The sequence below is a fragment of the Phalaenopsis equestris genome, unplaced genomic scaffold, assembly GCF_001263595.1.
Source record: "Phalaenopsis equestris unplaced genomic scaffold, ASM126359v1 Scaffold000055, whole genome shotgun sequence".
NCBI classification, from domain to species: domain Eukaryota; kingdom Viridiplantae; phylum Streptophyta; class Magnoliopsida; order Asparagales; family Orchidaceae; genus Phalaenopsis; species Phalaenopsis equestris.
In genome coordinates, this window is record NW_018164497.1 from 885236 (window position 1) to 899684 (window position 14449).

General features: G+C 32.4%; 1 protein-coding gene across 4 annotated transcripts in view; it reads right to left on the reverse strand.

Annotated features, from left to right (window-relative positions):
• Nucleotides 1–824: 824 nt before the first annotated feature.
• LOC110019423 (cell number regulator 13) overlaps nt 825–14449 on the reverse strand; it is a 55438-nt gene continuing 41813 nt past the window's right edge. For 2 of the 4 annotated variants that reach the window (XM_020717065.1, XM_020717068.1), the window contains 5 exons: nt 13067–13176; nt 3854–3925; nt 2205–2311; nt 1351–1444; nt 825–1190 (listed from right to left, as the gene is read on the reverse strand). In XM_020717065.1, coding sequence (XP_020572724.1) covers nt 1138–1190; nt 1351–1444; nt 2205–2311; nt 3854–3925; nt 13067–13176 — 436 coding nt within the window. In that variant the 3' untranslated portion in view covers nt 825–1137. Of the gene's footprint in view, nt 1242–1322; nt 1445–2204; nt 2312–3853; nt 3926–13066; nt 13177–14449 lie in introns of all 4 variants that reach the window. The other 2 variants (XM_020717067.1, XM_020717066.1) reach the window with 2 other exon arrangements.

Consider the following 14449-nt stretch of genomic DNA (forward strand, 5'->3'; position numbering starts at 1 on the left):
GGTTTGGAGTCACTGACCTCAAGAGGCACCAGATATTTGCTTTTTTGCTGAATTTTAAACAAATTTTATTTTTTCATGTTTTCAGAGATTGTTATAGGGCCGCTCATTTCCGTCTAAGAGTGCCTTGAGTGATTCTTTTGTTTTGAAGCATATAAATGATAGGAACCTTTCTACCATACTTGCAGATGATATAGCTCACTTTTGTACATCTATGATGCATACTTGCATAATTTTTGTAATTTTTTGATATAATAATGCAAATGCACTTCAAAGCGAAGGAATTTTGTCCAAAATCTTAGACAATGATGTGGTTTGTACTTAATGAAGCAATTAGGAGCAATGAATGCTTAGGGACATCACAGCTGCTAGGAACAGTAAAGACCAACCAGCCTCAAACCGTACAAAGCAGCAAAATTTCAATTGTTATTTCACAACTATTCCCCTTAAATTGAGGTATGCTTGGGACATGTAAAACAAATAATAATTGGGTTAGGACATTCCAACCCTAAAGTTGGGTAGAAATATAATTTAAAATTATTAAATATAAATTGAGATGAATGCAATACATGAATAAGTGATTTATTTTGAATTGCACTATCTTAAAAAAAAATTCAAAATTTCACAGCAAATCCTAACCAAAATTTAATCAAAATTTCACAATTTTTTTTTGCGCGTAGTAGGTAGGCAGTAGAAGAGAGAACATCTCCACATATTCTTCCAATGGCATATAACCCAATCGCGGGCAGAATCGAAAAAAAATGTCCTATACTGGTGATATATAGCTTTTATAAAAGACGTCCAAAAGCGTCCACGATGATCAATCCGTAGGTTAAAAGGAGTTAATTAAGAAATCCATGCCGCAAGCAAACAGAAACTGGAGTTGTTTAAGTGGATGTCTACATCTATAATATATTGACAATGCATATGGTCTTACACTCCCACCTCACAATGCTTATGGTTTTATATTTTTACCCTACAAAAAAAATGGATGATACAGAGGGACCATCTAAAATGTACAACCTTGTAAATACTGAAAGGAACAGGCGGCTTCTAAATGATGGCCACAGAAAGCTGTTGGATACCTTAATTTAGAGTTGATAAAAAAGCTGAGACAGCTTTTGCTTTACAAATGTTACCTCAGGATTCCATGTATTGAAAGGATGGTGGGCTTATTTTTGTCTTCTTCCTGCCTGCGTATAGCGATTACAGAAAAGTCAAAAATAGCTCTCTTGGTCGTATAGCTATTCATCAATAAGAAGCTAAGTGTTACTTTATAAAGTAGCATAGAAGAATAGACACCAGACATAAAATGTGGAGCGTACAGTTAATGAAAATATCTGATTAGCATACCATCAACTCCTCGGATCTCCACTTCGCGATATTCTTGAACAAGAGCACAACAGCAACACATAAGATGTGAAAGGAAGTCATCAAATAACCCTCCCTTCACAAAAATAAATAAAGACCTTATCAGAAATACTTGGTCTATATTTGAGTAGTACTCGAAACAAGAAATGCACTTGCTTTATACATGAATCATGCTTTCCGGTAAACTTCAAATCAGATGAATTATGTATAAAATTTTGCAGATTCCCTGAAGATGATATGCCAACCACTCACATTCTAGCAATTTAACACACATTCAATAGATCGGGGAGTGGAAGGAAAAGAAAAAGTGAAGAAACAAGTAGCTGGTATTACTCATGCTTCCCGCCTGACCTAGAAGTTGGTCGCTTTTACTTCAACTGTAAGTTCTCGAGTTCAAAATCTAGCACATGTGGGTGAATGTGTGAGTTATAAAAAAGAATTACTATTGCAGGTTGAACAACATGCCATATTCCAAAATTATTTTTTATCATATTTTGGCCAGCAGCTAGCCAGGCATTGTGAATGCACAGTAGAAAAACTAAAGCATATATGGAATGATTATTCAAAGCTGAAGTAGCAGTTCATATCATCTGCTGTAGTTAGTTTCTCCAAAAAAAAAATTCTTTGGAAAACACATGTTATGAAGTTATTTCATAACATAAAGGTAACGTTCTTTGGATTCATAATAAAGCAATTGCGTTTTGCAGATAAGAAATTCTGATGAACAACGTGAGGCAAACATGCAGGCAAGGGAAAAATAGAACCAACTAAAAGGAACTCAAATGCAGAAAGAGGGAGTTATAATGCATGCATTAGGGATGATAAATAATCATTACCGTGATGTTCAAAACTTTGCGAAGTTTCCTTCTGATGCAACATGTGTAGCAGCAGCACGACAAAACTAATGAATAAGCCATTAGGTCATTACAGGCATCTGCTGCAGCTGCACAGAAATGGATACTTCTCAATATACCCAGGATACTCCAAACTCGAACAAATTCATTATAGCAAAATATCAGTCTCACGTTTCTATCAGAAATATCTAGGACAATTGCTCAAATTAGGAAGAAGAGAGCATATAAATCAGTATATATATATATATAAACACAAATGTTTAATTATAATTATTACATATAGATTAAATTACGACAATGTAAAAGTATAAATCGAATTGAAAAAAAGCTACTGAGCAACTCACAATACTTACTAATTTTGTAGCGCCTGTTTTTTGTTATATATGATAAGCACAAAGTTTAAAAGAAATAATTTTTTGGTATAAACGAAAATAAAAAGATTATATTTTTGTTGAAAAATTCTAAGAAATTTTTATTACAAATTCTCTAAATATGAATTAGCTTCAAATCGAGATTTAAACTAGATTAATTTGTTTTTAATTTCAGCCTTTGAATTCATATAAATAAAAGGTCAAAGAGCAATGATTTTTGCTTTGAACAGTGACTGGAAAAGATAATACAGAGATGCCGTTTGGGTGAATAAGAGAAAGAAGACAATAGGAAGAAAGTAAAAGTGAAAAACAATGAGGATGAAAAAAAGAATAAAATTTTGAGAAGGAACAAAATAAGAAATATTACTGGCATGGTGAACTGTTTCAACTTGGTGCAAGTGTAATAACTTTTGGTGCAGAAAAGCTTTGTATGTTCTACGTTGACTTTTCTGTAACACCTTTTCATTTTCATTTTTGCTCGCTAGGTTATCTTTTTTTAATGGTTCTTGGATGTGAATTGAATTTCAACTTGTCCAAGAGTAAGTTTAAAGGACATCAAAAGTTCTACTCAGTTCCAAAATAAGGAGACAAGGATGACAGACAATTGTCAAGGTTGTATTGTGAGGGGCTTGCGAGAGTGATTAATGTTGTTTCAGGTATTATCAATTAGGAGTAAAAAAGGATGAAGTTAAATCTGGAATGATAGTGACCAATGTGGTTAATGGAGACTTATTTCATCAGGCATTGACAATGCTGATAGTTAGGATATCTACCACTGAATTCTATCAAATACTAGTTATAATCATTGATAAATGTCTGATGTCAATATTCATATACTTATGGCTTACTCAGAATGTCATTTTGATTTGACAGTCAATTTCTTTATTATCAGGATTATCAGTATCAACCAACACGATTATTAGCATCAATCCAGAGTTCGGAGGCATTTTTTAATTTTTCCAATGTTCCATTGTAATATTGGCATTGGTATAATAAGATTCCTGGGATTATTAAAAACGATGTCCATATCTCCTTTGCCAGATTCTTCTTGTTTTCCTTAATGAACTTGGTAGGCATGTCTGACAAACTTTAAAAAGCTTTGAGTTGCATAGAAGAAACCAATACATTTTATGTTTTAAAGGAACTTTATAGTTATTTCAATGAATGACTCATAAGAACAGCTCTGCATTACAGTATTTTCAAAAGAAAAGAAAAAATGTACATGATATATATGCAGACGTTAGCAATAGTTTAACATACTTATGGGCCTATTTTTTGCAGCTGAAGCAATCCTTGAAAGGGTTCCACAAGGGTACAGGCATGTTTTGAAACCTGCACAGTAAAAATGATGATGTAATTTCTAGTAGAGAAAACAATAATTGTAAAATAGCTCAAATACTTACATTAATAAGAGTTCAAATAGACATTAAGAATACAAAACATTCTAACATGCATGGTCGACCCGGCACATGACAATTCTGCAAACTGGTTTATAAGCAGGAGACCTGAAAAAGTCCAGACTATATCACATTCCACGAAACCATTCAGGTTTTTCAAAATTTTTGGCTTGGCATGTGGAAAAGCAAATCCCTAGCATGCTTTCTGCTGAAAATAAATGGGTTTGTTACAATAAAATAGCCTTTCAAATTACCAATCTCATGAGTGAGATTTTAGACTCTCCCCAAATCTATATGCCTCTCTACTTCACCAATATCAAAGCCCTCAATCACTTCACCTCGCCCACCCTTAACTAGCATTGGTTTAATTCCCAGCTATCTACCCTGCTCTCAAGTTGTTTTAGATTTGCTCGTCCACTCTGATTGCACATCCCAAATTTCATTGCAATGATTTGCTCGGCTACTTCAAATATATTACTCTTTCAATTGACTTGACCATCATGTTTTAAGATATATTTAGCCAAGAAAATGTAAGACTTTCTTCATTCTGCATATTTTTAGGAGATTGATGCTTCTTGTGTTTACAACATTTACACTAAAATCTTCTATCTAGAAAAGAAAAAGGTAGCAATTTCAAGGATACCATAACACTCTATGATGTATATAGGGGTGTAAACGAGTCAAACTGAAGCAAGCCTAACATCTGTGTGATTCGGCTCATTTCAAATTTATTCAGCTCCTCTTCGACTCTTGTTCAATTATGCTCATGAATAAAAAAATAGTGTTTGGCTCGAACTGAGTTCAATTAGCCAAACTTAGATTGTATGTTCGAAAATACACCGAAAAAGCCAACATTCAATACAGCCCAAGCACTGTGCAGCTAAATACTTCAAACAATTGAACTCCATTTAACATTTAAACGACAATGGGCGAAGCCGATCTTCTGATGCAAGACAAAGCAGGATTTAATTTTAATTTCTAATGCCATTTACAAACATAACACCCAATTCTTATGACAATTAGCCAGGCAAGACCCTATATGAATGTGCGGGACCACGGCGGGAATGCAATCTGAAAAGAATTTACTGGCATCTTATGTATTTACATATTAGCATCTAAGCTTTGTTTTTTATATTTAATTTTTATGTATTATTATTTAATATTTAATTAATTCGAGCTAAATCGAACAAACACGAACGAACAAACTTTGTTCGTGATCGGCCTGTTTATAAATCAAGCTCAAAAAATATGTTTGTGTTTGACTCGTTTACTTAACGAACGAATCAAACACAAGCTACTTAGTAAGTTGAACACGAGTTGTTCTTGAACAACGATCCTTTCTGACAACCCTAGATGCATTAATAATTTTTTCAACACCTCCCTTTCATGATGAATACCACTATTTATTACAAATAAAATATAGTCTCGGGTAGTCAAATTTATCTTCAATCTACATCCTTCTCTGCGAAGTGTACAATTTTATATATTGATTGACTCAACTGCGCCTAATTTTATGACCGCTCTGTAGATTTATTCATGTCACTAAACTCTCTACTCCTCAATCTCATACTCATAATCAATTAGCTTCAAAGGATTTTCCTTAAAGATGACGAAGGAATTCACTGTCAAGGTAACCAGATTAATGGTTATTATGGTTGAAATACATTTTCTCCTTACCTTCATAATAAATGCACTAAACATTTTTTGGGCTTCAAAAATTTGTGCCCCGGACCCTCAATGAATGAGAGTTTTATGCAAGTTCTAAGTCAAAATTTAAAAGACTGGTTAAGATTGAAGATAAGACAGTACTCTAATGTAACACCCTCATTTTGTGAGCAATTTAATATTTGGTTTTGAGGTTTCCCAAAGGCACAAACCTCTAACTACCCTTCTTTAACAAGAGAGCACTTTTGATTAAGACTAGTCAGTACAAGTTAATTGTTTAAACTTATTAAATAATAGCAATAGAATTAAATTTTTAATTATAAATTTTAAATAGAGAATATAGAGCAAATGTCGAGTAGAATGATGATGAACTCAATTAAGATCACATGATTTTGTCATCCCTAACTATTACGGACCCTCTTATACTTAGTCACATGAGGCAGTTTGAAAAACCCTTGGCAACAATCATAACTTTTTTCATTCATTGAGACCTTATAAACTTAGAGTGAATAATTATCTAACGGAATAAATCTAAATTGATTTTAACTAAAAAAAACTTTGAACAAATCAAATGTACCCTTAAGAATTATAATTCAAAAAAACAGAAAGTCAATGAAAAATAAATGAGCTATAACCATGACAAGGATCATAACTAAGAGAGAATAAAATCTTTGGGTAATATCTTATTTATTATCTAATCTGTCTTCTGAGAAATTTAGCCAGTAATAATACAAACTCCCAACAAAATATGGGGAGTGAATTTTCGGAGAACACAAATATTTAGCTATTATGCCATAGATGATTTCGCTTTCCATCTTTACCTAGTCACACCAATGCTATAGTAGCAACAATGCCATAGCAACTAAGGTTTACAACAACAACAAAGCCTTAATCCCACTACGTGGGGTCGGCTACTTGAATCTTTTTTCTCCATTGCGTCCTATTTAGTGTCATATTTTCATTTAGTTCTAGTAAATTAAGATCATTTTTAATACAATAAGTCCAAGTCTTCCTAGGTCTACCTCTACCTTTCTTAACAAAAGTCGAATCTAAAACATCTACTCTCCTAACCGGATCATCAGATGGTCGACGTTTAATGTGACCAAACCATGTAAGACAAATTTCTCTAATTTTGTCCGTCACAGGAGCTACACCAACCCTATCATGAATATATTCATTTTACATTTTGTCTCTAAGTGTAAAGCCACTCATCCACCGTTTTATAAAATTTTCCTTTCAGTCTAAGCGTTACTTTTCTATCACACAAAAGGCCAGAAGCATTCCTCCACTTCAACCAACTAACTTGAATTCTACTATTAACATCCCCATATCTAAAATATCTAAATCGTTCACACCTTTTAATAATTTGATCACCCAAAGTCACACTTCTGTCACTAGAGCTATTGCTACTAAAATTACATTTCATGCATTCAGTTTTAGTTCTACTTAAACGAAGGTCTTTAGACTCCAATGTAGATCTCCATAATTCAAGTTTTTCCTGGGCTTTTTCTCTCGTTTTATGCACGAGAAGGATATCATCAGCAAAAAGCATATAGCAAGGTACATCCTCCTATAGATGTCCAGTAAGACCATCCATAACTAAAGCAAAAAGATATGGGCTTAAAGCTGATCCCTGATGTAATCCAAGAGAAATAGAAATATATTTTGTCAATCCTCCTTCAATTTGAACACAAGTAACACCTCTAGTATACATATCTTTAATGACTTGAATATAAGTCATATCAACACATTTCTTCTCGAGAACTCTCCAAAGGATCTCTTGGAACCGTATCGTAAGCTTTTTCTAAATCAATAAAAATCAAATGAAGATTCTCCTTATTATCTCTCAACTTCTTATTTACTAATGCGATGGAAAAAATGAAACGTTTTATTATTATTCACGATATTAAGATCACTAAGGTCGATCGTATTTTCAGAAACTTCATTAAAAAATTTATCAAAGTAACTCACCCACCTATGTTGATTATCTTTTTCTAGAAAAAGTACTTTTTGATTTTCATCTTTAATACACTTTACTTGAGTTAAATCTTTACTTTTCTTTTCTCTTTGTTTGGCTAGTTTATACATATATTTTTCACCCTCCTTAGTATCTAATCTATTACAAAGATCATTAAAAGCAAAATTTTTTACTTTACTTGAGTTAAATATAGAAATGAAAATTTTATAGTCTAACAGTGTTCTTGTTAGCCCAAAAAAGAATTAACAAAGGCAATCATGTTCTCTCCAGTGCTCCCAAATAGAGAAGAAATAAAAGATAAGTCAAAACAAGATAAAAAATGGGAAAGTAAAATATCAAAGATGACTCATAATGTTAAAACAATTGAAAGACATCCTTGGAGTCAAGTGGAAAACTAAGAAGAAGATAGATGTCAAGTACATCAGCCTTGTTCTATCGACTCAAAAGCACTCTAACCATGTCAGCTAATCCCAATGTAAGAAGCACTATATACAAATGTCTTCAAAGGTATCTAACCAAATCAAAGATAAGAAACATAAGAAGAAGACTTACCACACATAATTATTGAAAGTGGAGGATTATTTTCAATAGGTGAGACAAACTTTTAGGTTTACAAAATTCGTGCAGAAAGTTCATATTATCGGGTCAAACGAAAAACAGGAATAATCACTCCCTGTTAAAACATGTTGAGCAAACTCAATGACAGCATTGTTCCCTAAATATCATTTCAAATCTAAGGGATCTCTGTGTCCCATCTAATGGTGCTACAGTACGATAATAGTTCAAGAGAATTGTGCTTTCACAATTCAAGTGAACCTTTATCAAAAACTGAGCGACGGAGCTAGAAAGTGAATCTGAAATTTCCCGTCATTTGAGATGGCAAGAGAAACTTATGAAGAAAGTACCCCAACATAATATTTAGAATCAATAAAGTTGTTGAACTTCAATTGAGAAGTGGCGAGCTATTACATCCACCAACAAAAAAGGGCCCGTTAAAAAAGACAAAGGAATAGAGTGTGGTTAACGAAGATATTCTTCTTAAAAACTAAAAGAAAATCCAACCTCAAACAGACCTATTGAATATAATATCTCGTTACATCTGAGAAAAATTCTTGAACTTAGTGTATATGAGACTCAATTGATGTCAAAAGATTTTTTGAGAAATTTTTATATAGGCTCTCAAAGATCTAGAGAAATACAAGCCTTTTCTTTTATTGAACAGTGCATGATGCAAATTTCATAAGCTCAAAACCTTCAAACCATTATATTTTCAAATGATGATCTCATATTCAAGACTTCAGATATAATCGTTCCTCATATGTTACAGCAACGAGCGATGACATGATGATAAATCAATTTTTTACTGGTCCATGTTCTTTAGTAAACTTTATGAGTTAGAGAGCACAAAGGCGGTTGTGCCATGATATCAACATTTGAGAGAAATTGATGGTTTATGATTTTAATAAGAAAGGACAGAAGACTTTGAGATCATTCATCTTTTTACTCAATTTTGAAAAATTGTATGTGGAGGCTAAGTTTTATGTGATTGATACCAATACGTCATTTAGACTCTCCTCGGATAACAGCAGATTCGTGAATACTAGTATTATGCATTAATGCATGAAGCATCTAAGGGACACAAATGAAATAAAAATTTATGGCAAGATACAATCATTTATCATTCATGAAACCAAAATTTATGAAGACACAATGTACTTTATTCTAGAAAAACCAAAACCATCACAACCCCAAGAAAATGCCGCGTCAATCAATAAGAGTATTGAAAAACACAAGGGAAAAAATAGAAACAAAAAGGATGATGGAAGACAATATTGACTTACCCTGAATTGATTTATGTTCCACCTAAGTTGAAGAGGATCATTTCTCACTTAAGGAGTGATATGGAAAAAAGATGATTACACTCTTACTCAACCTAAGGAAATATGTGAGTTCAACAAAAAGGAAAAATAAAATTGGCTATGTTGATGTATATTATGATTCTGAATCAACTTATAAAAAGCAAAGCTCAATGAGTCTCAGGTCTCTTCAAGGAGAATGATTGATTTGTTAGTATCCATATACACTAATTCATGCTTATGCTACCATCTCCTTAATATTTTATGAAGTCACTCTTAATAATTTATATCGCTGAAGGGTTAAAAAAAATTGATGTGCCTCCTAGACGAGCACACTAAGAATTTTATTATACAAGCCTGAAGAATATCAATGTCAAGGTTTGGACTGGCCCATTCAATACCTGGGATCTGAAGAAATGGTGCCTACAAGAATGTCGGGATATTAATCTCTAAGGATCTAAAAAATGATGTGAAAGTTACGAGTTTATGATGTGGTCACTAAACAATGGGTCAAATATTTTGAAAAGATTTGAAATTAAAAAAAATCACGGGCATTGAGTGGTGGTGATAAGTATACAATTGAAGGTCTGGAATCTGTCTAAAATAAGAACACTAAAAGGGCGATCTATTATGCAATAACAGAGAAAGAGAATGATATCAAGGATGAAGTTGAAGAAAATTTACACAAATTCAATCATGTGAGTGATCATGATGCAAAAGTTAATCCCGCTCCAAAAGAATTGGAAGCTGGCGGACATTACAATGGATGATCTGAAAGAAATTAATTCGAGAACTGAGAAAGCTCCGCGCCTATCCTTTATTGGTGCACACCTTTCTTAAGAAATTCATATAAATAAAAGCACTATTCTTTGACTTCAAGAATTACTCTCTAATTATATGCTATCATGGCTTATCCTCTAAAATGTTGTTAACAGATTAGTCATCAATTCAGACGCATAACCTATCAAACAAAGCTCTGAGGCCAGTGAGATTTAAGTTTTAAGAATAGGTGACTACTGAAACAACTTCATACTCTTTGAAATGTGATTTATAAGGGTACATCTGGTTAATATAAAAACGTATGTTAGAAAAGATTAAATTAAAAATGCTTTCTTAGACAAACATCCACCTCATGCCTACAGGTTTGCCGAAATTGACACAACCCAAGATTACTGATAAAAAATCATTCAGTCGGGTTGGGTTGACTACCACCTCTGATTAAATAAACTATGGACCATGATGACTAGCAACGACAGAACAATGAGATTTTGATCTGATTCATCATTATTTCCCCAGTATTCGCTTTAAGCTGACTGTGATAAATTTTATAATATGAAATTTATGTTTGTTGTTATTATATGTTAAATAAAAAACATAACACCTAATGACTAGTCATAACCGAAAGTACACTCATGTTATCTAGTGAGATAATTAACCACAGTGGTGTGTGCCTATAAGAAATCTCGAACCCCAAATTTTAAAATCCTCAAAGAATGAGGATGAAATCTTTAGAAAATGTTTTAACTAAATATCTAGTCAGCCTTCAAAAACTCAACTCGGAATAATACAAAGCTCTCAATCTAAAATTTACGTTTGTTGCAACTATATGTTGAGTCAAAATACTTGAACACCTAATGACTAGCCATAATAGAAAGTGTTCTATTATCTGGAGGGGTAATTAAATATAGGAGCATGTGCATATGCAAAACCTCAAACCCCAGATCATAAAACCACACAAAATGAGGATGAAATCTTTAGGTTATGTTTTTATCTGAATAAATGTCTGCCTTCTGAAAATTTAACCTGTAATGAATTTTCAGAGCCCATAATAAACTTATTGAACTAGCTGTTTTGTGATATATTGGAAATTAATTTTGCAAAAAAGTTCACAGTAAATTGTTTATTTAAAAATTTATAAGAGTTTAAGAATTCCATCTAATCATTTGTTCACGACCAAATATTCCAAGCTCTTCCATTGGATCATAATAGATAAACTTTGTTATTAATGTGCTCTTTATCTCCCTTTTACAACGAATAATATTATTGTAAAAGACATACAGTTAGCAGAAAATCATTAAGAATTCACTTTTATCAAAAGAAGAGAAATAGGCAGATAGATTGTTGGTCAAGAGATATCTTTTGAGAAGTGTATACCTTTAGTCAGAATAGATGCCAATCAGCAAGCATCTATTATAAAAAGAAACATTAAAAGAAATTGCCATGCCTCAAAGAGGAAGGAGCACTAGGTGGATGGCAATCGTAAGGACATGTAGATGTTAATATAACAACAAATTCATTAGATATAGATTATAGTAACATATGCTCAATAATTATTGGACTTAAATGCAATGATCAATGGATTCTTAACTAAATTTATTCTAAATATATGTCATAATGAAGGGATGTTTTCCACTTACGTGTCATATGATGGTTATATTTGTTAAGGCACATACACAAGAAGAATGGTTTATTCATAAATAAGTAAAAAAATATATATTAGTAGAATAAAAAAGTGATTTCATCGCCCATATGCTTAAGCTTTTGGATTTACTAAGGGTTTCACCAACGATTTATTGAGCTCAACTTCTGCCCTTTAGTCTATACTCTATAATAAGCAGTTCAAGTTGGGAATAGAAGGAAAATAATGAGATTGGTCCAGAGCAAATCTGAAGATGCAAGCTTTAGCGAGTGTTGTTTCATTAAACTGCACTTGTATGATATCAAGAGCTTCACCACTTTTTTGTGGCACAAGATAAGCACTAAGCATAAGAAGACAAATGTTACATTAATTTACACAAGAAATGAGACGGGTGCTCTGTGATCATCACCATCAAAGGGGCATTGTGTTTTTATCCCAGAGTGATAACACTAAATACCTTCACAAAAAGACACATTTTCAATTAAGTGAAAATATTAATAAGGACAAGGATTGTGCATGGCCATGCAATAAAAACTTTAACATTTAAATTTATTAATGCAATTTGGTGTTTTAATAATCAAAATTTTTAGTTCTGATCATATATTTGCAATAACTTTACAATATTTCCTCGATAAAAAAAAATAAAATTCAAAATAGTTAAGATTGAACAAACATTACTATGGACTACCGAACCACTTCAGTGTCATTTTAATTACAAGAGAAAGAGAATCAATCAGTAGAAGGCAAGCATCAACCTTCCATTAACAGGTTACACAAACAGTTCTGTATTGAATGAAAAACTGCTGAAATAATGAATATATATTTACAGTTTTGTATATGGCTTGTCCTTGCTCAAAGAAGGTCAAATTGTTTAATTTTAAGTACTTCAGTTGCTGACTTGAAAATCAAATAACTATATATCAGAGATTTGTCTCAATCAATAACAGACATGATAGATTATTTAGACATTTATTGTTGGTACTGTAGTAAATATGTCTACAGAAATGAGAAGTTTAATAACATTAATGAAAACAGGTAGTAAAATATGAAAAAAAAAAGCCAAACTTTAAAAAAAAAAAAAATTAGTTACAATGTAAAACACATGAAAAATTAGAAATTCATCCGCACATCAAAGAGAAGCGGATCCATATAACTTACACAAATAAGGCTCTGAACAGCAGCCAAGTAAATCCGAATGCCATTTATCATCTTTGTGTGATCCTTTCCTAGAGATCAAATCATGACCTGATGATACTGTAGATAGGCTTCTGCATGATTTTAGATAAGTTGTTTGAGACCATGTAAATTCAAATTTAATATCCGAACTTGATAAATGATAAGGCATACTGACTCAGCGTCAGAATGGCATGACAATGTGAAGCTTCATAAAATACTTTGGAAATTCCATAGGTCCAAACTTTTGCACAACAGAAGGAAGATAAACCTAGTTTAAGATGCCTCTCCGAATTGGGTTAAATTTTTACTTCATAACCAAACAGGCGAATACACTTTTCTCATATGAAAGAAAATCCACACCCACAATACATAGATGAGATGATAAGTGCAAGTAAAGAGATGAATTATTAGCCTTTAAATAACAAAATAAATTAATTAAGTGATATTCAGTTTTGATGATTCTCTAGAATGCGTACAGTATGGAAAATAAAGCGGACATTTATCTTATAATTTAGGGTCTGTTTGGGGCAGCAATAGCTTATCCAACTTATTCAGATAAGCTACTTATTCTGATAAGCTGCTGATAAGCAGCTGATTCAAATAAGTTGTCTGACTGTTTGGTTTGTGTGCTTGAAAAACAGCAGATTCTAGATAAATGATCATTCTGCCTCTATTTTAGATAAGCTATTTAGCTGTTTGGTTTGTGTGTTTTGTAAAAAGTTGATTTGCATATTTTTTTAGTTAAATGAACAATCTGGCACCAAAAGTTGTAATATTCTCAACAAAACTGCAATGTCTACTCATTAGATATTTTACAACCACTTCATCCCTATCATAACAGTACAAAAAAGATAGAGACCTCAACCTAATAGTGAGTATCATGAAACCTAAAAAAAGGATGAAATAACAGGTTAAAAAGATAGAGACCTCTACTTATTCTTTCAACGCTAAATTTTATTTACCAATATTATCAGTTCATTTTCTACCATTGATTAAACTATCATAAATAGATCATTTTGGGTATAAATATTCCAAAAAAATATATTTAACTACATGTCTAACTCCACCTTGCACACACGTTTTAAGGGATTATATGTGTAGATATCTACAAACTGCAAGCTAGAACTTAGCAACTGCCTATGCCAGCATCCAATAGACATGAATCGTTGCAACTGAAGCTGATGGGAATAGAGGCATGAAATTTGTTAGAACCTTTATGCTGAAGTTATTTAAATCAAAAAAAGGAAAGTAGTTGTTGAGTTCTATGGCTAAGAGCAGAAATTTATAAATAGATTACTATTTTAACACAAACTTCCGTGCAAGATATACCAGGAAAATAACTACTACATCAGGAAAATAACTACT